The 24,041-nt window shown below is 41.0% G+C and overlaps 1 protein-coding gene across 8 annotated transcripts in view; it reads left to right on the forward strand.

Annotated features, from left to right (window-relative positions):
• LOC306884038 (pleckstrin homology domain-containing family A member 7-like) overlaps window positions 1–24,041 on the forward strand; it is a 117,452-nt gene that overhangs the window by 91,354 nt on the left and 2,057 nt on the right. For all 8 annotated transcript variants that reach the window (XM_079439666.1, XM_079439667.1, XM_079439668.1 and 5 more), the window contains 13 exons: window positions 9–77; window positions 920–1,000; window positions 3,867–4,016; window positions 4,167–4,268; window positions 5,742–5,907; window positions 6,029–6,192; window positions 6,277–6,468; window positions 6,560–6,650; window positions 10,208–10,299; window positions 16,160–16,378; window positions 18,168–18,350; window positions 19,361–19,494; window positions 21,422–21,564. In XM_079439666.1, the coding sequence (XP_079295792.1) occupies window positions 9–77; window positions 920–1,000; window positions 3,867–4,016; window positions 4,167–4,268; window positions 5,742–5,907; window positions 6,029–6,192; window positions 6,277–6,468; window positions 6,560–6,650; window positions 10,208–10,299; window positions 16,160–16,378; window positions 18,168–18,350; window positions 19,361–19,494; window positions 21,422–21,564 (1,786 nt within the window). The remainder of the gene's footprint in view (window positions 1–8; window positions 78–919; window positions 1,001–3,866; window positions 4,017–4,166; window positions 4,269–5,741; window positions 5,908–6,028; window positions 6,193–6,276; window positions 6,469–6,559; window positions 6,651–10,207; window positions 10,300–16,159; window positions 16,379–18,167; window positions 18,351–19,360; window positions 19,495–21,421; window positions 21,565–24,041) is intronic.

A 24,041-nucleotide genomic window follows, 5' to 3' on the forward strand; every position in this document is an offset into this window, starting at 1 on the left:
GTCAACAGGTAACTGGACGTGACTCGCTTAAAGATCGACCACCTCGGCCAGTTAAAATAGCTGAAAGTGACATAGATGTAAGTTCTGTTCTCTGTTTATTAAAGCCCACTTTCTGAGCCTTGCCTTGTCTCCCCTCTCGATCTCTCTGTTTGCTTTGCACAGAAAGCTGTTAGTCAAGCCTGGATTTGTGCAAGAAAACACAGGCATCGGAGTGAGGCTGTGGTACACGCTGTGGGGAGAAGCAAGCTCTGTCTCGGTGTCAAGAATAAATAGAAATGATTATATATTGACGAGGGCTTTTTATATTCAATGCTCAATTTAAAGAGAAAAATACTTGCAATGGGAGTTTTATACTTTGGGCTTGTACATTTTTCAGTTTGATTTTTGTATTCCAGTGCTCTGACTATTTTTTGTTTGATTGGAGGTAAATAATCTGGAAGTCCTGGCTTTTCATCATTAACATTGTTTCAGTTTAACAATTTATAAGAATTTTGTTGGTGGATTTATCTGCTTGATGAATATTTAATGTTGTTAAAACAACAATATATGGCTGTAAAATAATAACTGCTTAATAATTAATTGGAGGGAACGATAAACAGTGGAGAATAAACAGGCTGTGTGAAGAAGACAAGTAAACAAGGCACTTCTGCAGCTTATGTCTCTCCCGCACACGTACCCTAACCCATTTTTCGCTGAGAAAATGCTGTTTGTTTCTGCAAATAATGACACCAGAATTGTCTTGGGTGCATGGAGTTTATGCTAATGGATATCTTCAATAGTGGGAAATGTTGAATATGGAATAGCAGAAGAATGTATTCCGTCGGCCCTCTGTTTGATATGTTTGTGTTAATGGATTCAGTTCAGTCGTGGCCTCTGTTTGGTGACCATGTTTTATTGCTGCTTGTGATTGTCTCTCCAGGTAAAGCTTAGTAGGTTATGCGAGCAAGACAAGATCCTACAGGAGCTGGAGGCCAGGATACGCACACTCAAAGAAGATAAGGTGCTTTGTTTTTTCTTATCTAAATTTAGTATTCTAAATCAGGCTTTGAGGATATTGAATTGTGTGTCAACTGAATGGTAAAAAGTCATTTCAGCAGGGCTACTCAATTTATGGCATAAATCATAATTGTCATTTCATATCAATTAAGCTGTATACACTACCATTTAAAAGCTTGGAGCCAGTAAGATTTACTGGTTTAAGATTTAAAGAAATTAATACTTTTATTGGTAACACTTAAAGCTTTTATGTATAATGCATTATAAATGTAGTTTTATGCCTTGTAATGCACCTTATAATGCATTGTACAATCTCATGAATAATTGTAACCACAGTTAATACATTATAACACTTATGAATTAATTTTTACACTATACATAAACATTTAACATTTACACTATACATTTAAATTCGGTTATTATTATTTACGACAATATATAATGTATTACAACACATTATGAATAATTATTATGCATTATACCCTTTAATAACCCTTTATAATGCATTTTACATAAAGGCTTTAAGTAAAGTGTTACCCTTTTACTTAGCAGGGATGTATTAAATTGATCCAAAGTGACTGTAAAGATCATGTTATTTACAAAATAATGTTACAAAGTTTCTATGCTGTTCTTTTTTTATTCATTAAAGAATCCTGTTAAAAATGCATCACAGTTTCCATTAAAATAATGGCTGTTGAATTCCAGCTTTGCCAAAAAATGTTTAATGAAAATATATGAAAATAGAAAAGTTATTGTAAATTGTAATCTTATTTTTCAATATTACTGATTTACTGGTGGTGAGCATTCAAAAACATAAAAAAATCTTACAGATCCCAAAGTTTTGAATATCCAAAAGATGTCTACACTGCACAATAAAAATATCTTTAACTCTGTGTCTATACCTTGTTGATTATAATAGAAACGTTGTGGTTTGTCATGTCAGTAAATTGCACTCAAAGTGAAATGTGGTATTGTGCAATTGTTAGCTTGAAGATCTATTTCTACTTAATCTAACCCTTTAAAATAATTTTTCTGTTGTAACCTTATATAGCCAGATTGACTCGACCATAATAAATATATTTTTTATTTGAATATACCCAGTTTTAGATATGTAATTTACAACCCGAATTCTGGAAATGTTGGGACGTTTTTTAAATTTGAATAAAATGAAAACTAAAAGACTTTCAAATCACATGATCCAATATTTTATTCACAATAGAACATAGAGAACATAAATATTTAAACGGAGAAATTTTACAGTTTTATCCACTAAATGAGCTCATTTCAAATTTGATGCCTGGTACAGGTCTAAAAAAAAGTTGGCACGGGGCAACAAAGGGCTGAAAAACCAAGACATTTTGAAAAGACTCAGCTGGGAGAACATCTAGCAACTAATTAAGTTAATTGACATCAGGTCTGTAACATGATTTTCTATAAAAGTGATGTCTTAGAGAGTTAGAGTCTCTCATAAGTAAAGATGGGCAGATTCTCTCCAATGTGTGAAAGAGTGAGTAAAAATTGTGGAATACTTTAAAAGCAACGTTCCTCAACGTCAAAGTGCAAAGGCTTTGCAAATCTCCTCATCTACAGTGCATAACATCATCAAAAGATTCAGAGAAACTGGAGAAATCTCTGTGCGTAAGGGACAAGGCCGAAGACCTTTGTTAGATGCCCGTGGTCTTCGCACCCTCAGACGACACTGCATCACTCATCGGCATGATTCTGTCATTGACATTACTAAATGGGCCCAGGAATACTTCCAGAAACACTGTTGGTAAACACAATCCGCCGTGCCATCTGCAGATGCCAACTAAAGCACCGTCATGCAAAAAGGAAGCCATATGTGAACATGGTCCAGAAGCGCCGTTGTGTCCTGTGGGCCAAGGCTCATTTAAAATGGACTGTTTCAAAGTGGAAAAGTGTTCTATGGTCAGACGAGTCCAAATTTGGCATTCTTGTTGGAAATCACGGATGCCGTGTCCTCCGGGCTAAAGTGGAGGGAGACCTTCCAGCGTGTCATCAGAATTCAGTTCAAAAGCCAGTATCGCTGATGGTAGGGGGGTGCATAAGTGCATACAGTATGGGCAGCTTGCATGTTTTGGTAGGCACTATGAATGCTGAAAGGTATATAAAGTTTTTAGAGCAACATATTCTCCCCTCCAGGCGACGTCTATTTCAGGGAAGGCCTTGTGTATTTCAGCATTACAATGCAAAACCACATACTGCAGCTATTACAACAGCATGGCTTTGTAGTAGAAGAGTCCGGGTGCTGAATTGGCCTGCCTGCAGTCCAGATCTATCACCTATAGAGAACATTTGGTGCATCATGTAACAAAAAATAAGTCAAAGACAGTCAGCAGCTGAAAACCTATTTCAGCCAAGAATGGGACCAAATTCCAACACCAAAACTCCAGAAACTCATAACCTTGATGCCCAGATGTCTTCAAACTGTTTTGAAAAGAAGAGGAGATGCTACACCATGGTAAACATGCCCCTGTCCCAACTATTTTGAGACCTGAAGCAGGCATCAAATTTGAAATGAGCTAATTTTGTGCATAAAAATTTTCAAATTTCTCTGTTTAAACATTTGTTATGTTATCTATGTTCTATTATGAATAAAATATTGGGTCATGTGATTTGAAATTCATTTTATTCAAATTTAAAAAACGTAGATGTAGATGTTACTACATAAAGCAAAATTTAGACCTCAGTGGAATGCTGTTTTCAGAATAAGCTAATCACAGAAGAAGACAATCATATCTCATAACAGTTGTGCATCCCTAGTGTCCAACCTGATGTCTTGGTCTCTGGTGCTAGTTATTTTCTAACTTCTTTATCTGTATCCTCTTCTGTTTCTTGCCCAAATCTAGGACAAGCTCGAGTCAGTTCTGGATGTTTCCCATCAGCAGATGGAGCAGTACCAGGATCAGCCCGCCCACGCGGAGAAGATTGCCTATCAACAGAAGCTGTTACGGGAGGACGTGGTTCACATCAGGGCAGACATCTCACAGGTGTCCACGGTGAGGACACATAGTTGTGTTAATACACTCTCAGAAGACTCAAGAACATCCATGAAATGCTAATATCACATTAAGCCAAAAATGAATGTCAGTGCAACACTAAGGTCAGCTCATTGCATTTGTATTGAGGGCTTGTTCTGTGTTAAACAGGAGATGGAGAACGCTTGGGCAGAGTACTGCCAATTGGAGAGAGATGTGGACAGACTGCGTTCAGCCCTTCAAGACCAGATGACCCACAGTGCTCTCTCTCAGGTCAGAACCAGAGAAAGAAGTTTAAAAATGAGACCCAGTCTTTCTTTATTCAAGCCCAAAATTGTATTTCAGCTTTTATCTCTTCAATGCATGCTTCCAAACTGAAGTATCAATACTGTTTGAGCAGCAGAGTGTATCAGAAGATGTTAAACTGTGTCAGCCTCCTTTTCTATTCAGCATGCACCTCTCAGTCCATTAATTAATAGAGAAAGAACAAAGTGATGAAAGAGATATGGAGCTCTCGGAGCCGGAGTGAAGATCTAATGTCAGTTTTTGATCAGCGGGATAGAGCCATAAGAACAAGGCATAGTGTCTAAGATTATTGATTTCTCAAGTGTTTGTGTGAGAGCACACACAGACACAGTCAATAAATTATGGCTTGTTCTGAAAATACAAATAAGAGAAAATCCTATGCTTTCTTCAGTGCCCCTTTGAGTTCTAAATTTGCCTCTTAGAAAATCAAAGACAAGCCTTAGGGTTGTCATATTTTTTTAAGAGTTATCGCAGTGGTATGAAGGTACTTCTGTTTTATTCTATTCTGTTCTACTCTAATTTTTAGCTTTTAGGTTCTGTCGAAGAAATTGCTGTTTTTTTATTATATTATATTATAATATGTACTATATTGTATTCTGACATACTGAAAGACAGACACTAATTTTTAATATTCTATATTGAGTGTAATAAAGAAAAACGTATGTATTCCCAAGCATAATGTTACATTGATATATTCTGATTTTTATATATAATATTATATATTGTAAGAGTTTTTATACTAAGATTAACTTAATTTAGTTTATCTAATAATATATCGAATTTTACATAATTACATAATTAGTTCCTATTTGGCTATATACATTACTTACTTACTTACTTTTACTTTTGTCATTTAGCAGACACTTTTGTCCAAAGTGACTTACAAATAAGAAAAAGTAATTAAAACTAAAAAGTTACAACTCTATAAATACTATATACCCACATATTTAAGAAAATAAAGAAATTAAATAAAATTGACACATGCATATAACAACATTTCAATAATAAACATATAAATGAAAAAATTAAATAAAAAGCGATACTACTATCCCTTGCCGGTGTCCCTGCCCGGTGGAGTCGCACGGTAGAGTCGATGGTCTTTACACTCTTCGGTGAGTCGCACGGTAGAGTCGATGGTCTTTACACTCTTTGGTCTTCACACTAAGAGGGCTTCACACGACGACTGCCGCGACTGCTGCCGCGACCGCTGCCGCGGTATAATAACCTTTTTTATACCAATCCAACAAATCATCATTTCAATTCAGCTGGACCCACTTTCCTGTTTATCAACTAAAAATGGACATTACATTACATTTACTTAAATACTGAAGTATGCATACTTGTATTCTGTTCTTTCCTTTTCCAGTCTCTTATATTTACTTTTTATTCCGTTTTTTCATTCTAAATGAATAAAAATGCTTATATTCTGTGCTACTGCAGCAGGAGAAATCTCAGCTGAGGAAGGAGCTGTGGCGGATCGAGGACGTGCTTGCAGGCCTGAGCTCCAGCAAAGCCAACTACAAAGTGACCATTGACTCTGTTCGTAATCCAGGTGAGAGCGGGCCCCTGCCTGCCATCACCCCCATGCACTGGAACACAGACCGAGGTACTGAGGTCAAACAGCACCACATGCAACTCTGCTTACTGCATACAGATGCAACTGATAATCATACATGTTTTTTTTTTGCCCATATGACATTAATGGGTGGAATATTTGCCTGACCCAGAGAGGAAACTCGTGCCTTCAGCGTCATTGTCCGCAGTGCCTTCTCTCTCTGCAAGCCCATCCATGGGTGAACTGAAAGCTGCTCAGCCCAGCCCCCATCTCAGCCCGGTGCAGTCTACCCAGCAGCCCTTGCATCTCTCACATACAGCACACAAGTCAAAATGGGTGAGTGAGTGAAACAAAGTAATCAAGATACCCCTTCAGTTCATTTATCTGTATTTATGGACATTTCATGTTTACACATTGCAGCCTGAAGAAGACGCTCCACCCAGACCCCCTCTCCCTCACCTCTACAGTCCAGATGAACACCCCCCGGCTGTGCCCCCTCTCCCCAAAGAGACCTCCGTCATCCGCCACACATCAGTCCGGGGCCTGAAACGACAGTCTGATGAGCGGAAACGTGATCGTGAGATTGGGCAGTACCCTAATGGAGACAATAAGGTTTGTGCCACTCAGTGATACAGCCAGTTCTCATCTGTGTATATGGTAAATTGTCAATATAGTTCTGAGTTCTATTTCCCTGGGACCTTAGGTTGAGATACGAGCGTTCCTGAGTGAGCCTGAACTGCTGGTGGTTGGTGGCTTGAGCCGCGATAGTGGCTACCACACTCTACCAAACAGAGGTACACACAGACCCGTACATGTCACACAGACTCAAATCCGCACTAGTGTACAACACTCGTTTGAAAAGGGGGATACAAGGTTTGGTTCATGTAAACCACAGTACAGTTTAATGATGATGTGAAATAAGTCCGCTAGTTAATTGCTAATTATTTTGTATGTTTACGTTGTAGCTTGTGGAAGCACTTCCCAATTTCCGCCATTCCCAATGGGAGCACAAATTTTGACAAATTCTGCAAATGTTGAAATAATACAGTGAATTTAGCCTTAACATTACAAAGGAGCCAAAAATGGTGCAAATATATAATTTTCACCAAAATCACTTTCTTCACAGAATGCTGTTTAATACTATGCATAATTTGAGATGGAAATGATGCTGTGGTGAAAATGTTCATGACAGAATTTTAACTTGAGGCACTGCTGTTAAAAATTTTGGGGTCAGTATGAATTTTTTAAAGGTATTAATATTTTTATTCAGCAAGGACACTTTCAGTTGATCATAAGTGACAGTAAAAATACATTCAGTAAAATTTTGAATAAATGTTGTTTTTTGGACTTTCATTTTGTTGAAGAATCCTGAAAAATATGCATCACAGTAGAGATCTGCGCGGGACTGTTTTTTAAGTCCCACTCCCACGAGGTTATATCCTGCACCCACCCATTCCCGCGATATTTTCACTCTTTCTTCACCCGCTGTCCACTTTGAATAATTTAATAATTTTCTTCCCGACCCGACCGTCCCCACTAAATTGAGATCTCGTTTCCAGAATCACACATTTAAATTTCCTCTACTGAAAGAAAGAGAGATAGGCTGACAAATAAAAGTGTAGTCTGCACAAAATTGTATTTATTTTATTTGTCTTGTCAAGAGTCTTTTATTGACAGCAAAATGTTAAACGAATTTTGTGTCTTAAGACACAACAAAGTAGGGAAAAAAAAGCGTCACAGAGAAAATAAATATGTAAAAAAAAAAATTGTATTGTTTATTTTTATTCATCTAGTCATAGATACAATTCGTTTAACATTTACAACACAATAGGAACAAGTGTCACACAGAGAAAAAAAATGTAGGTTGTACAAAAATGACCTATAATTTTATTGGTCTTGTCAAAATACTAAATTCGACTAAACATCTAAATTAGGGCTGCACGATTATGACAAAAATCATAATTGTCGATTATTCCCTTGAGATTGTAATTGCGATTATTAATAACGATTATTTTTTAACAGATTTATGCCATTGTTTGAAGCTGCATGCCATATTTCTAGATAAATATATATATATATATATTATATATAAAAGAAGGCTGAAAACAAAGTAGGATATTCATATTTAGTATTATTATATTATTAATATACTAAATATGTTAAAGGAGTAATGGAATATAATTACATTATTTTGTTACTTATTCTATCAGTTGATGTGGATTTGTAATTGAATGTCTTTAGGCTACTGTTTTTCAATGCAAACACCATAGAAACCATATAGTTAGGCTACTTTTTTACCATGGTAATGAGGTGCTGAACGTTTGATTATGTATAAAAGATGAGGCTGTTACAGTTTTCACAATGGTACTGTCAAATGTACATCTGCATCCCAACTCAAGCTCCTGTTACTCTGAACTCAAGCTCCTGTTCTAATGTGCATTTCTAAGAGACAAAACTTGTAATATTACATGTTCAGTGCTACCAAATCAGGTGCTGGTGCCACTGCTCTCAAATGTTAGTCTGGAGCCCTCATAATATAAAATGTTACTGTAATTTGAAATTTGTCATTTAATTGTAAATGAAATATATAGCTTTAGTAAACAATTTTTTTATTTTTATTTTAGTTTTAGTATAACATTATTATACCATGCATAATTAGATTTTTTTAAAGAAGAAACCAAACCAATGTATAGTTGACATTTGAGGCTCAATGCTATAGAAAAGCAATAAAAGTTCAGGAAGAGTTTTTTTCAGCCTTCTTTTTTTTTTATATATATATATATATATATATATATATATATATATATAATAAAAATATGGCATGCAGCTTCAAACAATGGCATAAATCTGTTTAAAAATAATCGTTATTAATAATCGCAATTACAATCTCAAGTGAATAATTGACAATTATGATTTTTGTCATAATCGTGCAGCCCTAACCATACCATTGTTACCGTTAGTGTTACTACAGTAAAACTATGGTAAATGTGGGTGATTTGTGGATTGAAACGTCTTCTAACTGGATTGCTGTTGCACTGATTCTGCTGCTCCGATTTATTTGGCTTTAAACTAGTTTAAATTAAAGAGATGTGATTTGTACTGGAGAACTGCGCTGAACTCGAGTGCTTCTTACTGGATTTCACAGCGTTGTTTAGCATGTGATCGCGACTGGTCACTGTAATAAACGCATACGCTCTAAGCTCGCGCTGCGCTGTTTTCTTTTGAGGCGAGCAGATAAAGGGTCAGTGTGGTGCGCAGTTCAAACCAATACCGCTATTTTGTTCCACTTTTGACACGTTTGGCGTTTAACATATCTATCATGCACAACAGAGTGACAACGACTATCAGTTAGACAAAATGTCTTTTATCCAGTGTGTTTGAGTTTGTTAAACCCTGTAAACACCTCTTAAGCACAAAGAATAATGCAAGTGGGCATTTTTAATTGTTTATTTATTTTTGTAATCGCTGCTTTGAACGATTATGTAATTGTGGCATCCATAATCGTAATCGCGAATAGAAATTCGATTAATTGTGCAGCCCTAATCTAAATTCATACTAAAAATCTTGCTGTAAACACAGTAGCCTAGGAAAAGTGTAACAGATCCCGCAAATAAAACAAAGCACTGGTTAATGCGTGCAGCACATGCATAACAGTCCTGAGTGCAGGCTGTACCGGTGGTCAATAAGAATAAAGGCAGATATGCTGTACTGAAAGGACATCGGGAACGGGATATTGTTAGACCGCCTGCTCCCGTTCAAATTACACCAGAGTTACTGACCGCTGCCGCGTTGTATTCGGGAATTTAATCCCGCGCCATCTGGTTGGGTCCTGTGGTTGCAGACCTCTACATCACAGTTTCCACAAAAAATTAAGCAGCACAGCCATTTGCAACATTAATAATCAGAAATATTTCTTAGGCCCAAAATCAGAATATTAGAATGATTTCTGAATCACGTGACACTGAATACTAAAGTAATGGCTGCTGAAAATTCAGCTTGAAATCCTTGAGGGAAATCTTTCTGTTTTTTTGATCAATTAAATGCAGCCTTGGTGAACATGGAGTTGGAGACTTCTTACAGACCCCAAACTTTTAAATGGTAGCCTGCATACTGCTGGGCGTTGTTGGTAGACATATTAATATGTGCTCTTTAAGAGAGTCCACATGGCCAAAAGTGACCATACTGTAGTTGAAGAAACACCTAATTAAGCAAGTGTACCAAGTGTGAACAAAACATCAGGCTGCTCAGTGGGCAAAAGTTGACAATTAACCACATTTCCCAGCTAGGAATTTTAGAAAGGATTTCCTAAGAAATCTATAAGATTTGTCTAATCCAGTTCAACTTCTGTTAGGCTTGACAGGCTCATCTTCAAGACTGAACCAGTCATCAAACATTTCATCGTTTGTGACCATCAGAAGAGGACTCACCACCACAAGCTTGAAGGTAGGAAGCCAAACAAGTCCTGAAAGTGTCTGTTGAGAGGCAGGGGGACATAAAGAGTCCGTCATAGTTTGCTTTGGCAGAGCTGACAAACAGCAGGTTGATTAGAAGCAGCAGCAGTACAAACCGCTGAGCACATGAAATAAAACAGCCAGTGTGGGCTTGGGCCAGACTGTACTTTGCGAATGAATTACTGCGGTAGTGTTGCCATGCAGACTGTGAACACAGTGTGTGTCTCCCACCCTGATGGATTCATGCAGAAAATGTTAACAGAAATGAGCACAGCAGAGCTTCAAAATGAACTCCTCTATTCCTGATACTTTATTTTCTCCTTCTGCCTCTCTCTTTCTCACTGACTGTTTTACACTCATTAATAACAACATACTTCATGCAAAAAAAGAGAGTTAAATTACATTGTTACATATATAGCCATCAAACATACAGTTATTAAAATAGACGTAATATATGAAGATTTTATTTGCAAAAACAGATATCAGTGTTAGTTAGTCAGCTGTATTTTTTTGTTATTTTTAACCTAATCAAAATAACCCAACTGCAGTTTGATTGAGATTATTTGGAATGCACAATGAAATTTTTGAAAATGGTTAAAGTTATCTGTTTTTGCAAATGAACTCTTCATATTATGATTAAATGTACACAACTATTCAAAATGTTGGAGGTCAGTAAGATTTTTTAAAAAAAATTTTGAAAAGAGTATCTTATGCTCACCAAGACTGTATTTATTTAATTTACATTACAGTACATTTATATTTAGTCATTTAGCAGACTCTTTTATGAGGGCGACTTACAAATGAGGGCAATGGAAGCAATCAAAATCAACAAAAGAGCAATGATATGCAAGTGCTATAACAAGTCTCAATTAAAGAAGAGAATTAGAAAAGAGAGTGCTAGAGTTAGAGGGTCAAATAAAGATGGAAGAGATGTGTTTTTAGTCGATACTTGAAGATGGCTAAGGACTCAGCTGCTCGAATTGAGTTGGGCGGGTCATTCCACCAGGAGGGAACATTTAATTTAAGTCTGTGAAAGTGATTTTGTGCCTCTTTGGGATGGTACAATAAAGCACCGTTCATTTGCAGAACTAGAGGGCACATAAGTCTGAAGTAATGAATTTAGGTAAAGGGGTTTTAAATCATAAATACAGTCAAATATTAATATTTTGAAGTATTATTACTATTTAAATATTAATATTCTGAAGTTTATTACTAATTGAAGTAACAGTTTTCTATATAAATAATAATGAATTCCTGTGAAATATAATTTATTCCTCTGATGGCAAATCTAAATTTTCAGCATCATTACTTCAGTCTTCAGTGTCACAATGATCATTAGAATGATTTCTTCAAAAATCGTTCTGATATACAGATTTGGTACTTATCAAGTATTTCTTATTATTATCAATGCTGAAAACAGTTGTGCTGCTTAATATTTTTGAGAAAACGTACCAGGTTACTTCGAGCTGCGTCAAAACGCATATGGGAACGCTATACCAACGCCGCCAGACTGACAAGTCCCTGCCTGGTGTCAGGACGAGAGGACGGAGGAGCCTGGAGTGGCTCGGATGTCAAGGTTATAGAACCTGGCGAATGTCAGGGGCGTGGACCACTCAGCAGCGTTGCAGATGTCCTGCATAGAGACACCTGCCCAGAAGGCCTTGGAGGCCGCCACACCTCGGGTCGAGTGCGCTCTGACTCCCGATAACGGGGGATGCTCAGAGGCCTCGTATGCCAGATGGATGGCATCCACTATCCACCTACTAAGAGTGGGCTTCGTAACAGGAAGACCCCTCCTAGGCGGACCAAAGCACTCGAGCAGTTGGTCCGACTTCCTCTACAGGACAGCTCTGTTGATGTACGTGCCCAGTGATCGCACTGCACACATACAGTTGTGCTTCTCCTGGTCGGGCTCCCTGAAGGGAGGAGGACAGAAGGCCTGGAGTACAACTGGCTGCGGCACGACCGCTGGGACCTTGGGTACATACCCCACACGGGGGTAGGAAAATACTTTCGCCAGACCGGGCGCAAAGTCAACGGAGGCTGTAGTCAGGGCCTGAAGGTCACTCACCCTCCTCAGAGAGGTGATAGCCAGCAAGAAAGCGGTCTTGATGGTGAGGAGTCGCTCAGTTATCTCCTCAATAGGCTCGAAGGGTGCCTTGCACAGGGCCTCCAAGACCACAGCCAGGTCCCACGTGGGAACGCGGGAACGTACCGGCGGCCTCAGCCTCAGCGCACCGTGGAGGAAACGTGTAACCTAGGGGGTGTCTACCCAATGACTGGCCACCAATAAGGGCGTGGTATGACGAAATAGCTGCCACGTAGACCTTAATAGCGGAGTGGGTTAACCCTGCGGAGAGACGGGCCTGCAGGAACTCCAGAACTGCGCGAATCGGGCTGTTGACTGGGTCGAGCTGGCGGTCCCCGCACCAAGAATTGAAGAGCCTCCACTTCAAGGCGTACAGTTTCCTCGTTGAGGGAGCTCTGGATTGGAGGACGGTCTCGACAACCTCGGTTGACAGACCGGAAGCTATGAGTTGTGCCCCCTCAGGGGCCACACCTACAGCTTCCATAACTCCGGGCGAGGGTGCACCTCGGTGCCCCCGGCCTGTGAGAGGAGGTCCCTCCTGACGGGCACTTCACCCTAAGTGCCGTCGAGAAGAGATATCAGGTCCGAGAACCATACTCGGCCCGGCCAGAACGGCACTACCAACGGTAGACTGACCTCGTCCCGGCGCACTCTCGCCAGAACTCCCGGGAGCAGAGCGATCGGGGGGAGAGACGTACAGACGAAGCCTCAGCCAGGTCTGTACCATAGCATCCAGTCCCGGAGGAGCTGGAGGGGCTAAAAGAACCAGAGGGGACATTATGCTGACTCTCGAGTCGCAAAAGAGGTCCACTTGTGCCTGGCCGAAAAACTCTCCAAATCTGCTTCACACCTCGGGGTGAAGCATCCATTCGCCGGGCCTCAGCCCCTGTCTCAACAGGACGCCTGCTCCCATGTTGAGATGCCCAGGAATGTGCACAGCTCTCAGTGATAGGAGCTTGCCCTGGGACCACACAAGGATCTGGTGTGCCAGCTTATACAAGGGGCGCGACCGCAGACCTCCCTGGTGGTTGATGCAAGAGACCACTGCCGTGCTGTCGGTGCGGACCAGCACGTGGTGATCTCCTAGGTCTAGGAGGAAGTGCTTGAGTGCACGGAACACAGCTAGGATCTCTAGCCAGTTGATATGCCACGTCGGGTGGCGACCACTCCACAGACCGCGGGCAGGGTGGCCACTCATGACCGCACCCCGACCGGTGAGGGAAGCGTCCGTCGCAAGCGAAACACGGCGACAAGGAGCTCCCAGCACCGGGCCCTGAGACAAGAACCAAGGATCCCTCCACACCACGAACAGCGGCGTGACACTCAGACAGCGCGGAGCGGGTTTCCCCTCAGGGAGACCCCCTTGGTCTTGAGCCACCACTGTAGGGGCCTCATGTACAGCAGGCCGAATGGAACACGTTTGGACGCAGCTGCCACGAGCCCAAGCAGCCTCAACTGCTTGACAGTGAGTGACTGGCCCTCTCGCACTCTCATGACTGTAGTGAGGATCGACTTGATCCGAGCAGGTGACAACCGTGCGCGCATTGTAGTCGAATCCCACACCACGCCTAGATAAGTGGTTCTCTGAGCCGGAGAAAGCGCACTTTTCCTGGCGTTTAGTCTTAACCCCAAGTCTTTCATGTGGGCGAGAACGACATCTCGATGCCGAACCACCAACTGCTCTGATTGAGCGAGTATCAACCAATCGTCGATATAATTCAGTATGCGGATGCCCTGAAGCCGCAACGGGGCCAGTGCCGCATCCACACACTTGGTGAAAGTACGGGGTGAAAGTGCTAGGCCGAAGGGAAGAACCCGATATTGGTACGCTTTGCCCCCGAAAGCGAACTTCAGGAACTTCCTGTGAGAAGGAAGGATGGAGACATGGAAATAGGCATCTTTGAGGTCTATCGTGACAAACCAGTCCTCGGACCTGATCTGAGACGCGACCTGCCTGACAGTGAGCATCTTGAACTTCAGCTTTCTGACTGAGCGGTTCAGTAGACGCAAATTCAGTATGGGCCTCAGCCCCCCATCCTTCTTTGGAACAATGAAGTACCGGCTGTAGAAGCCGGTCTGGGTGTCGTGAGGAGGAACCAACTCAATGGCTTCCTTCCTGAGCAAAGTATCGACTTCTTGTTCCAAAACCAGAGCCTGCTCGGCGCGGACCGCAGTCACAAGCACCCCGTTGAACGGCGGCGGTGGCGCGCCGAACTGAATGCGATAGCCTATCGCTACGGTTTGCAGGACCCAACGAGACACATCCGGCAGTCGTTGCCAGGCTGCGAAATGGTCTACTAAGGGAATCAGTCTCTCGAGACTGACCTCTGGTGTAACAGAGGCAGCCAGACCGAGGTCCGGCTGCTGAGGCGAGTTTCTCGGCTCCGCTGTAATTTCGAGCGGAAGAACCTGAGATATGTACTCGCTGGGACCAGCTGCGCCCTGGAACAGCATCAGGGTTGGCAGACAAGTCCCTGGAGGGCACCGAGATGAAGTGGTCACCGGGTGCCGCGGTGCAAACCACTCCACCCCAGTAGGGGTCGCCCTCCACGGTTCTGGGGCTCGCCCGTGAGTTAGAGAGCGGTGACGAACCGCCTCAAGACCGTAGTGAGGATCGACTCGATCCGAGCAGGTGACAACCGTGCCCGCACCGTGGTCGAAATCCACCCCACGCCTAGATAAGTGGTTCTCTGAACTGGAGAAAGCACACTTTTCTTGGCGTTTAGTCTTAACCCCAAATCTTTCATATGAGCGAGAACGACACCTCGATGCCGAACCGCCAGGCGCTCTGATTGAGCGAGGATCGATCGGTCGTCTATATAATTCAGTATGCGGATGCCCTGAAGCCGCAATGGGGCCAGTGCTGCATCCAAACACCTAGTGAAAGTGCGTGGTGCGCATACCGTCTAGAGGTGGCGGCCGTGCGCAGAAAGCGTTCATCCAGACGCCTTTTTTTTCTCTTCACCTCAAAAGCTCCTCATACTGGCGAAAGAGGCGACGAAGCCGGAGGAAGAGAGATGAAGCGTTGAGCCCGCGTCTCCGGGGAAGAGACCGCTTCCGAACCGAGAGGCGGGGCGCCAGATCGGGCGGATAGGGACTGGCCCATCTCATTCCAGCCAGATCAGCCTGCGAGCCCCACGAGTGCAGCCGCCGCTCGCAACTGCTCGTAATGTGGGCAATCGGCTCTCTCAAGAGCCGATTACTTATATGTATATGCTTATATACTTCCTGGTCGTGACGTCACCCCGCCCGTGACGCCTCGCCCATCCATTAGACTGGTTGTATACAATATTCAGAGCGTCGGTTACGCTGATGGCGTTCCCATATGCGTTTTGACGCAGCTCGAAGTTCCTGGAAGGGAACTATATATTTTTTCAGCATTCTTTAATAAATCGAAAGTTCAAAAGGACAGCGTTTATTTGAAATAGAATTTAATTCATCTTTGCTGAATAAAAGTTAATTTCTTTTTCAACAAAAGTTGAATACTCGCTACAAACTTTTGAACGGAAGTGTAATTAACATAAAGAATACAGTACATTGCAATACTACATGCAAAAACTGTAAGTGAACAGCAAGCACAAAGTAAAGGCATAGACAGACATCTGGTGAATATTGATTGGGTCCTAGATGGTTGAGTCTCTATTTTTTCCCCTTTTCGTTTTACTTCTCCTCCCTTTTGCAAATTGTTCACATTTCTCTCTCCACACTGTTCTTTGGTGCGGTTCGTTTCAGCATTATTAACACATCCACTGGTGTCTCCTAGGAGAGACCAAAGAGTGCCTTGGAGCGGCTGTACTCTGGGGAGCCCGTGCAGCAACGTGGCCGCATGAGCGCCGAAGAGCAGCTGGAGAGGATGAAGCGTCACCAAAAGGCTCTCGTGCGGGAGCGCAAGAGAACGCTCAGCCAGGGCGAGCGGCAGGCATCTTCATCTCGTGCCTCCTCCTCATCCACATCCAGACCCGTGTCTGCAGACCTGGGATCAGTATGTTAGAGCACAATGACACATTATCCTCCAGACAGAACTATTGCCTTAACATAAATGCACATTCAGCTATTTACACTGTTTTGATGAAAAACTGTAAGATTTGGCGTTAATATGATCAGCATTTTAGTGAAGTAGTGTGTACCGCAGGTAAGTGGGTATGTCGGAGGTGTTGCAGAAGGAGATGTGAGAGATTTTATTATATGTTGTTGGGCCACATGGATGGGCTACAGAATGAGAACAGATGGGAGTTATGCTATTTGCCAATGAAAGACATGGACTAATGTGTTTAGAGGATTAATAAGGAAAGTTGATATGCTACTGATTCTCACTCTTAATGTAGTTTCAAAATGTTTTAATGACTTGTATGAGTGTTTAATTTTAACCTTGGGACATGGCTCCTTAAGGGAGCAGCTCCCATGTTCATCTGGGATAGTGAATCAAAGTAGTGTGCTTTTACTTGAGGGTCTTTGAATAGGCAAAAGCCAACACTAACATCAAAATGCTCTTTTAACATCTCTATAACAATAACCTAATGCACTAAGTAATGGGAAACGGGGTCTGCTGTATTAGTGGGCTCATAAACTAAACTAAATTTCAAGCACAAGCTCTCAAACCTTTAAGCTGTTCATCACTCAACTGCAATAATTATAGCATAACTGAAGTGTGAAACCAGACTCTATTGTGCTTACCTCACTCATTTATGCTTTTGTTTTACACTAATTCCACCCAGTTTCACTTTTCACATCCAGCTTTCTAATAAGTCTTACAAAACCTACAAAATAATTTTTTCCCTGAAATTTGGGTCTGATTTGAGTGCACAGAATAAATGACATGATCATTTTTTTTTTTATTGTCCAATTTAACTGTCATTCTACAAAACATGATTTTATAACTTTGTTTAGCTTGTCTGGCTTTTTTTAAATAAATGCTTATATAAGTTTACACCTTGTTTTACCAAAATGTATTGAATGTGTACACAATGAATGGCCAGGGTAATGTATGAATGACTTCGATATTTATAATTGCATGTTTTTCCTTAATCACTTGTATGTTCATAATAATATAACAGCGGATTGTAGCATAATTTGTAAAAAGAAAATCAATTGCACAGCTCTGCTTTCTTTAACTTTTATGTAGATTTTTGCTCATAAAAAAATAAACACTTTGCTAGTAAAAAAAGTAAAAGAAGGCAATTGTTCTTTTTCTCTCCACTGTGAATGTGAAACCACAGTTTATTTCACGACACACTGGCTAATTTTCTTTTCAGTAAGCACAATAAAGCCTGGGAATGAAGCATGTAAATGAAGTCACAGATGGAGCATTTTGTTGCGCCTTTCTTGGTTTGCAGGAGTGCTGTACGCTACGGTTTGAGAGCTTGAACATGAGACACTTCACGCACAATCAGTCCAATCACTTGTACATAGTACAGAGGTACAGGAGCGCACTGGGACAATATACCATTACGCTCAAGGTTGCAGTTTAACCCAGTTTTGTGTGTTGTTTATGTGCAGGGCTGTCCTCTTTAAACGTTTTATTTCATGTAAAGAATGAATGTTGGATGTAAGTTGATATGTGGAGCACAGAGGTCATTTTGGCTGCAATACTCTGTCACAAAATCTCTCATCTGTCCCAGTGTAACTGGAAATGTTATTCTACTCTTTACCTGTCCTGTAAATCAGGTGAAGACCATTTCAGAACCAAAATATTACATTTTCATGTTCCGAGTTGGGTGTATGTGAGGTCTGTATCGGCCGTCTCAGGGCTGTGTGTGTTTGTGTGCCTTCAGTGGAGGAGAGAGCAGGACTTTGATTTGCAGCTTCTGGAGCGGGCCGCGCAGGGTGAAGAGAGACCAGTCGAGCACAAAGAGAGACAGCGCTCTCACTCAGACGAATGGCTCACCCTGAGCAGCACACCCATGAGAGAACTAGATCTGGAGCCTCTGGACTACCACCTTGACCTCAGCAAAGAGGTAACCCTACTGCTGGATAGTTCTAATGGATACTATTGGACAGTAATGGATAGTTCACCCAAAAAAAGAAGATTCTGACATAATTTTCTTGTTGTGTGGAACAAAAGCCTCAGTCACCAAGTGGTTTTGCTTTATAGAGAAAAGATGCCAAAAATGTTAATGTTGAGTAAGACAGTACTTAAAACACTGCCTAAATTCTCCTTTTCTTTTCTGAAAGTAATGCAGGTTTGAAATCACATGAGAGAGAGTAAATTAAGTCACATTTTTCATTTTTGGTTGAGCTATCCTGAGTTCATTTCATATTATATAAACTGTAATTCCTATTCACGATCATTCATGAGCAGCACCAGTGAAAACGAGACGATGGTAATGTTAGCATCATTAGCCTTACAGAGTGCCAAGAAGCTCTTTCAGAAAGGCAATTTGGAAAACAAACGCGTGATACTTACTTTGTCTGTAGCTGACGCTCGCGCACGAAGTGTTGGTATTGATCCCTAAACGTATTGGGGACTTAACTATTTTTTCCAGGACATTTCCTTAGACAATGAAACTTAACCACAGCGTCCTCAGCGGCTCAGATGGAGGGAGTCTATGGAGACTCCTATGTTTGTTAGTGCATCCCAAAACACAACACTTGAAATGCCTCTTTAGCGCTGACATTGTATATCTCCAACAGCTACAGCAAGTAAACAGTAATGGCAGAGTCGGACTGCTGTTTCTCACTCAGGGCTGCGTCACAAATGGACGGGACTTTTTCCCCTCGGTAGTGTGAACAGAGGGAGAATCTGAAACTGCTCGTTCTGAGAGACTGTTTAGATTATAAAAAAATGAGTGGGTGGATTTTTACCATTAGGCTAGTTGTTTTCACACACTGCGGCCACACAACTGTGTTCAAACACCTTATAAAAGTAATTTTTGCATAATAGGTCCCCTTTAAACTTAAATGATTGGACGTTAGATTTCAGAATTAAATGGTTGATGGTGTGTGTTTGGTCTCAATGCCTATATAGCTGGCAAAGCCACAAAAGGTGGCCATCCCTGAGCGCTATGTGGACATGGACCCAGAGGAGCCCCTCAGCCCTCAGGAAATGGAGGCCAGACATCGTAAAGTGGAACGAATCAAGAGCATCCTGGCTAAGTCTAGGTACTGGCAGATCAGTCTCATTTAACACAGCTGCTCTTATAGTCATCTTTATAGATGTTTTCTTGCCATATATATAGAACCATTCAGAAGTTTGGGGTTTGTAAGTATATCATAATTTGATCAAAAATACTGAAATAATTATTATTACATTATTAAAATTATTACAATTTATAGAAACAGTTTGATATTTAAAAAGTGTTTATTTTTTTGATGGCCAAACAGTCTTCAGTGTCAGATTATCCTTCAAAAGTCATTCTAATATGATTTGGTGCTCAATAATTATTTCTTATGTTGGAAATAGTTGTCCTTCCTCCAAAGAAAAAATCTTTTGTAACATTATACAGTCATGGCCAAAAATATCGGCACCCTTGGTAAATACGATCAAAGAAAGCTGTGAAAATTAATCTGCATTGTTAATCCTTTTGATCTTTTATTTTTAAAAAATCACAAAAATCTAACCTTTCATTGGATAATAAGAATTTAAAATGAGGGGAAATATCATTATGAAACAAATGTTTTTCTCAAATACGCGTTGGACACAATTATTGGCACCCCTAGAAATTCTTATGAGTAAAATATCTCTGAAGTATATTCCCATTCATATTCACAATTTTGAGCACTCCAGGGTGATTATGAATTCCCATTTCCACCATCAGGGCAATAATTAAGAATTTCCAATCAACATAAAATGTTATGAAACGTTAAAATGTTATATGCCTGGAAGAGGACGTGTGTCTATATCGTCCTAATGCACGGTGAGGAGGAGAGTTTGAGTGGCTAAAGACTCTCCAAGGACCACAGCTGGAGAATTGCAGAAAACAGTTGAGTCTCGGGGTCAGAAAACCTTAAAAAGAAATTGTCAAACAGCACCTATATCACCAAATGTTGTTTGGGAGGGTTTCAAGAAAAATTATCCTAGCTCCAGCATATTCAGTTATCAGACACGACTGGAACTTCAAATGGGACTGGTTTCTATGGTCAGCTGAAACTAGAAAATTTGTTTTTTTAGCAGCAAATACTCAAGATGGGTTTGGAGAACACGGGGATAAAAAGTACCCCATGTGTACAATTAAATATACTTCTGTATTTTTGATGATGTGGGCCTATATTTCTGCTGGAGGTCCTGGGCATCTTGTTTAGACACATGGCATGGATTCTATCAAATACCAACAGATAAAAAAATCAATAAGTGACTGACTCTGTTAGAAATCTTATAATGGGCCATGTTGGATCTTCCAACCGTACAATAATCCAAACACAAACCTAAAAAACAACACAAAAATGGGTCACTGAGCACAAAACCAAGCTTCTGCTATGGCCATTCCAGTCCTCTGACCTGAACCCTATAGAAAATGAGTGGGGTGAACTGAAGAGAAGAAGCACCAACATGGAGCTGGGAATCTAAAGGGTCTGGAGTGATTCTGGATGAAGGAATGATCTCTGATATCTTGTCAGGTGTTCTCTAACCTCATCAGGCATTATAGGAGAAAATTTAGAGCTGTTAAACTGGCAAATGGAGGTTTCAAAAAGTATTGAATAAAAGGGTGCCATTAATTGTGGCCAATGTGTATTAGAGAAAAACATTTATTTCATAATGATATTTCTCCCCATTTTAAATTCTTATTACCAATGAAAGTTTAGATTTTTGTGATTTTTTTTTTTTTAAATAAAAGATCAAAAGGATTAACAATGCAGATTAATTTTCCCAGCCTTCTTTGATCATATTTGCCAAGGGTGCCGATATTTTTGGCCATGACTGTAAATGTCTTTACTGACACTTTTGATCAATTCAATGAATCTTTACTAAATATAAAGTATCTATTTCTTTCTTAAAAAAAACACATACTGACCCCAAAATGCTGAGAACATTTGTTACATTTTCTCTGAGAGTTTACGCTAATGTACCTGTTTCTTGTGTGCATATTAGTGTCCAGAATATACCTCCTCCAGCAGCAGTAGACAAGCCGGTGCTGCCGGACATAGACTCGGCTCTACAGGAGCAAGAGAGAATCATCACCATGTCCTATGCCTTAGCATCAGAGGCCTCGCTCAAGAGCAAACAAGTGGCAGGTAAACTAACCAGCAGCATTACTACCAACCTGAACTGATTCCTTAAATTATTATTACTGATTCCTGAAATTATCTTGTTAATACACTCCATTTTCTGTGAAGCATATACTGTGTTTTACAAAACACAGTCAAATCGCTGAAACATATTGTAAAAAGCACAAATCATGTTAAATGGCAAGAGCAAGGACAGGGAGTTCAGTGTGCACAATGCATGTTAAGGCTAAGGACGCTGAAAGAGAGTCCCATAATAAAATACAATCAATAGTTCACACTTGTATGACTGCCAGAGCTCTATTTGAATAGATTAATTTCAGATGAGCTCTGCAGTACACCTTGGCAAGTTCAGATACTCTGAAAAGATCAAGGTAAATGTGAAAAAAACACTTCAGAAATTGTTATTTGTTATGCAAATCTGACAGTGTCAATAAAAGTTCCTAAATCATCACACTGACAACTACTGATTAACTGTGAACATAGGGAGAAATGGTCCACCCTGTTTCAAAACATCCGCATTGGAGGCGTGATGAGGAAAAAGAAAGAGGAAAGCCAAGCCTATCAGCCGCAACGTTAATAACTGAACATTATTCCTTATTAGCGCAGATCTGACGAGTAAAGATGCTTGCTAATTGGGAGACATGTCGGATCTTTCAGGCTGGGAGGAATCTCTTGATGAGGCCATTTTTTTTCAGAGCCGATCAATGACCCAGTTGAATATGCACTGGGGCTTGCTCACTCTCCATCCCGTGGCAGCACTTTGAACATCTTTCTGAACTGGCATAAAAGCACACCATCGTTTCATCTTTACTTCTTACAGAGGCCTCACTCACTCTGCCAGGTCTAACCTTCAGACAGGGTGCAGCATGTCTCTCTTAGTCACACGGATTTACAGTCAATTCGTCCTGACGTGATGGATCATAATGTGTGAGGCTGCCGGTGTAGCATAGTCAACAATTATCACAGGGTTTCCATTGGAGAACATGTCAGAATACCTCATGTGAGGGATCTCATCTGTGAAGGCAGGTCAGGGTTTTGATCACCCACAGCACCACTTTGAGCATTTATTTTGAGTTTATGAGCGCAGACAGAAATCAGCTAAAATTGTCAGAGCTGTGGCATGTTAGCAAATTTATTTAACACATTGAATTGTGGTGTTCATGTGGGCAACGCGTGTCGGCTTGAGAGACTGCCTGGTTCCACTAACCCTCTGTTTGTTTTTGTCTTATCTGTTGTATGAATACAAATGGTAGAAAAAGCCAGATGTATCTCAAATTTATACCAGCCGGTCCAAACTGGTTTAGGTGGACTACCAGCTGGAGGAGCCAAGGACATCCTGGTTAAAGCTGGTAGACCACCTTGGTTAAAGGAATAGTTGCCCAAAAGTGAAAATGTTCTACTCACCCTCATATCGTTTCAAACCCAGATGACTTTATTTCTAACAAAGAAAAAAAGGAGGACATAGTGCCAATGGGCACTGAGGATTTCAAGTATGCAAAAGCACCATCGAGGTGGTCTATGTGACTTGTGTGCTATATTCCTAATTTTCTGAAGTCATACGAAGAGCAGACCAAAGTCATTCAGTGAGCTGCTAACCACTGCAACTGGGTCATTGAGTCAGTGAGCTGAACACCATAACCCTTAACCCACCCTTAAACCTACCCATATCACCAAACCTGTCCCTAACCTTACCCGCATCCCACCTCGATAGCATCAAAAGTGCTTCACAATACAATACAAACACAATAAGTACATTGTACTTATTTTTTATGTAAGTACGTAGTAGTTAAGGCCACCTAATATAAAGCGGGACCCAATTTATTTTTTATTTCTGATAAATATCCCTTTAAGTTTGACTACCTTGATGTCCTCAGATCACTCTTGTAGTTATGTTCTCACAAATAGCACTTTGTAGTGTGTAGTAGCAATTAACTGTGCCACTAGCTCCCTGTGTGTTACTACACTCCTCTGTTCCTGTTTCTGCTTCAGCTTCACCGCCGGTTAACAGTCCCACCTCACTCCCTCAACCTCCACCACCTCCTCCTCTTCCTCCCCCCGCTCCTGTTGCCGTCTCTACGTCTCAGTCTGCTCCCCCTCCCCTAAGCAATGGATTTCACTACACCTTTGTCTAATAAGAGAAAAACAAAGTAAGAACTAACTGCTAACTGTTTAGCACGCATATGTGCTTTTGCTAATTGTTCCCTGTGTGTTTTGGCACCTTTTCTGTCTGCATGCTGCATGATTGTGCTTCATCAGGGCTTGTGCTGTAGTATTTAGTAACTTCATGAGTAGTGTAGATTGGCCCCCCTCTAACAACTGCCTCCACATCTGGAGATGGAGAGGTGTGTGAATTGTGTGCAAATTGGCTTTTTGTGTGCCAATAAGCCTAAAAAGTCATAAACAAATGCTGTTTTGTGAATTGTTTGTAATTAACAAAGACTCAGGGCATCGCTAAGGCAGCACATGCTGTTGTGTTGCCAAAC

This window comes from Barbus barbus (assembly GCF_936440315.1).
Source record: "Barbus barbus genome assembly, chromosome: 1".
Taxonomy (NCBI): Eukaryota; Metazoa; Chordata; class Actinopteri; order Cypriniformes; family Cyprinidae; genus Barbus; species Barbus barbus.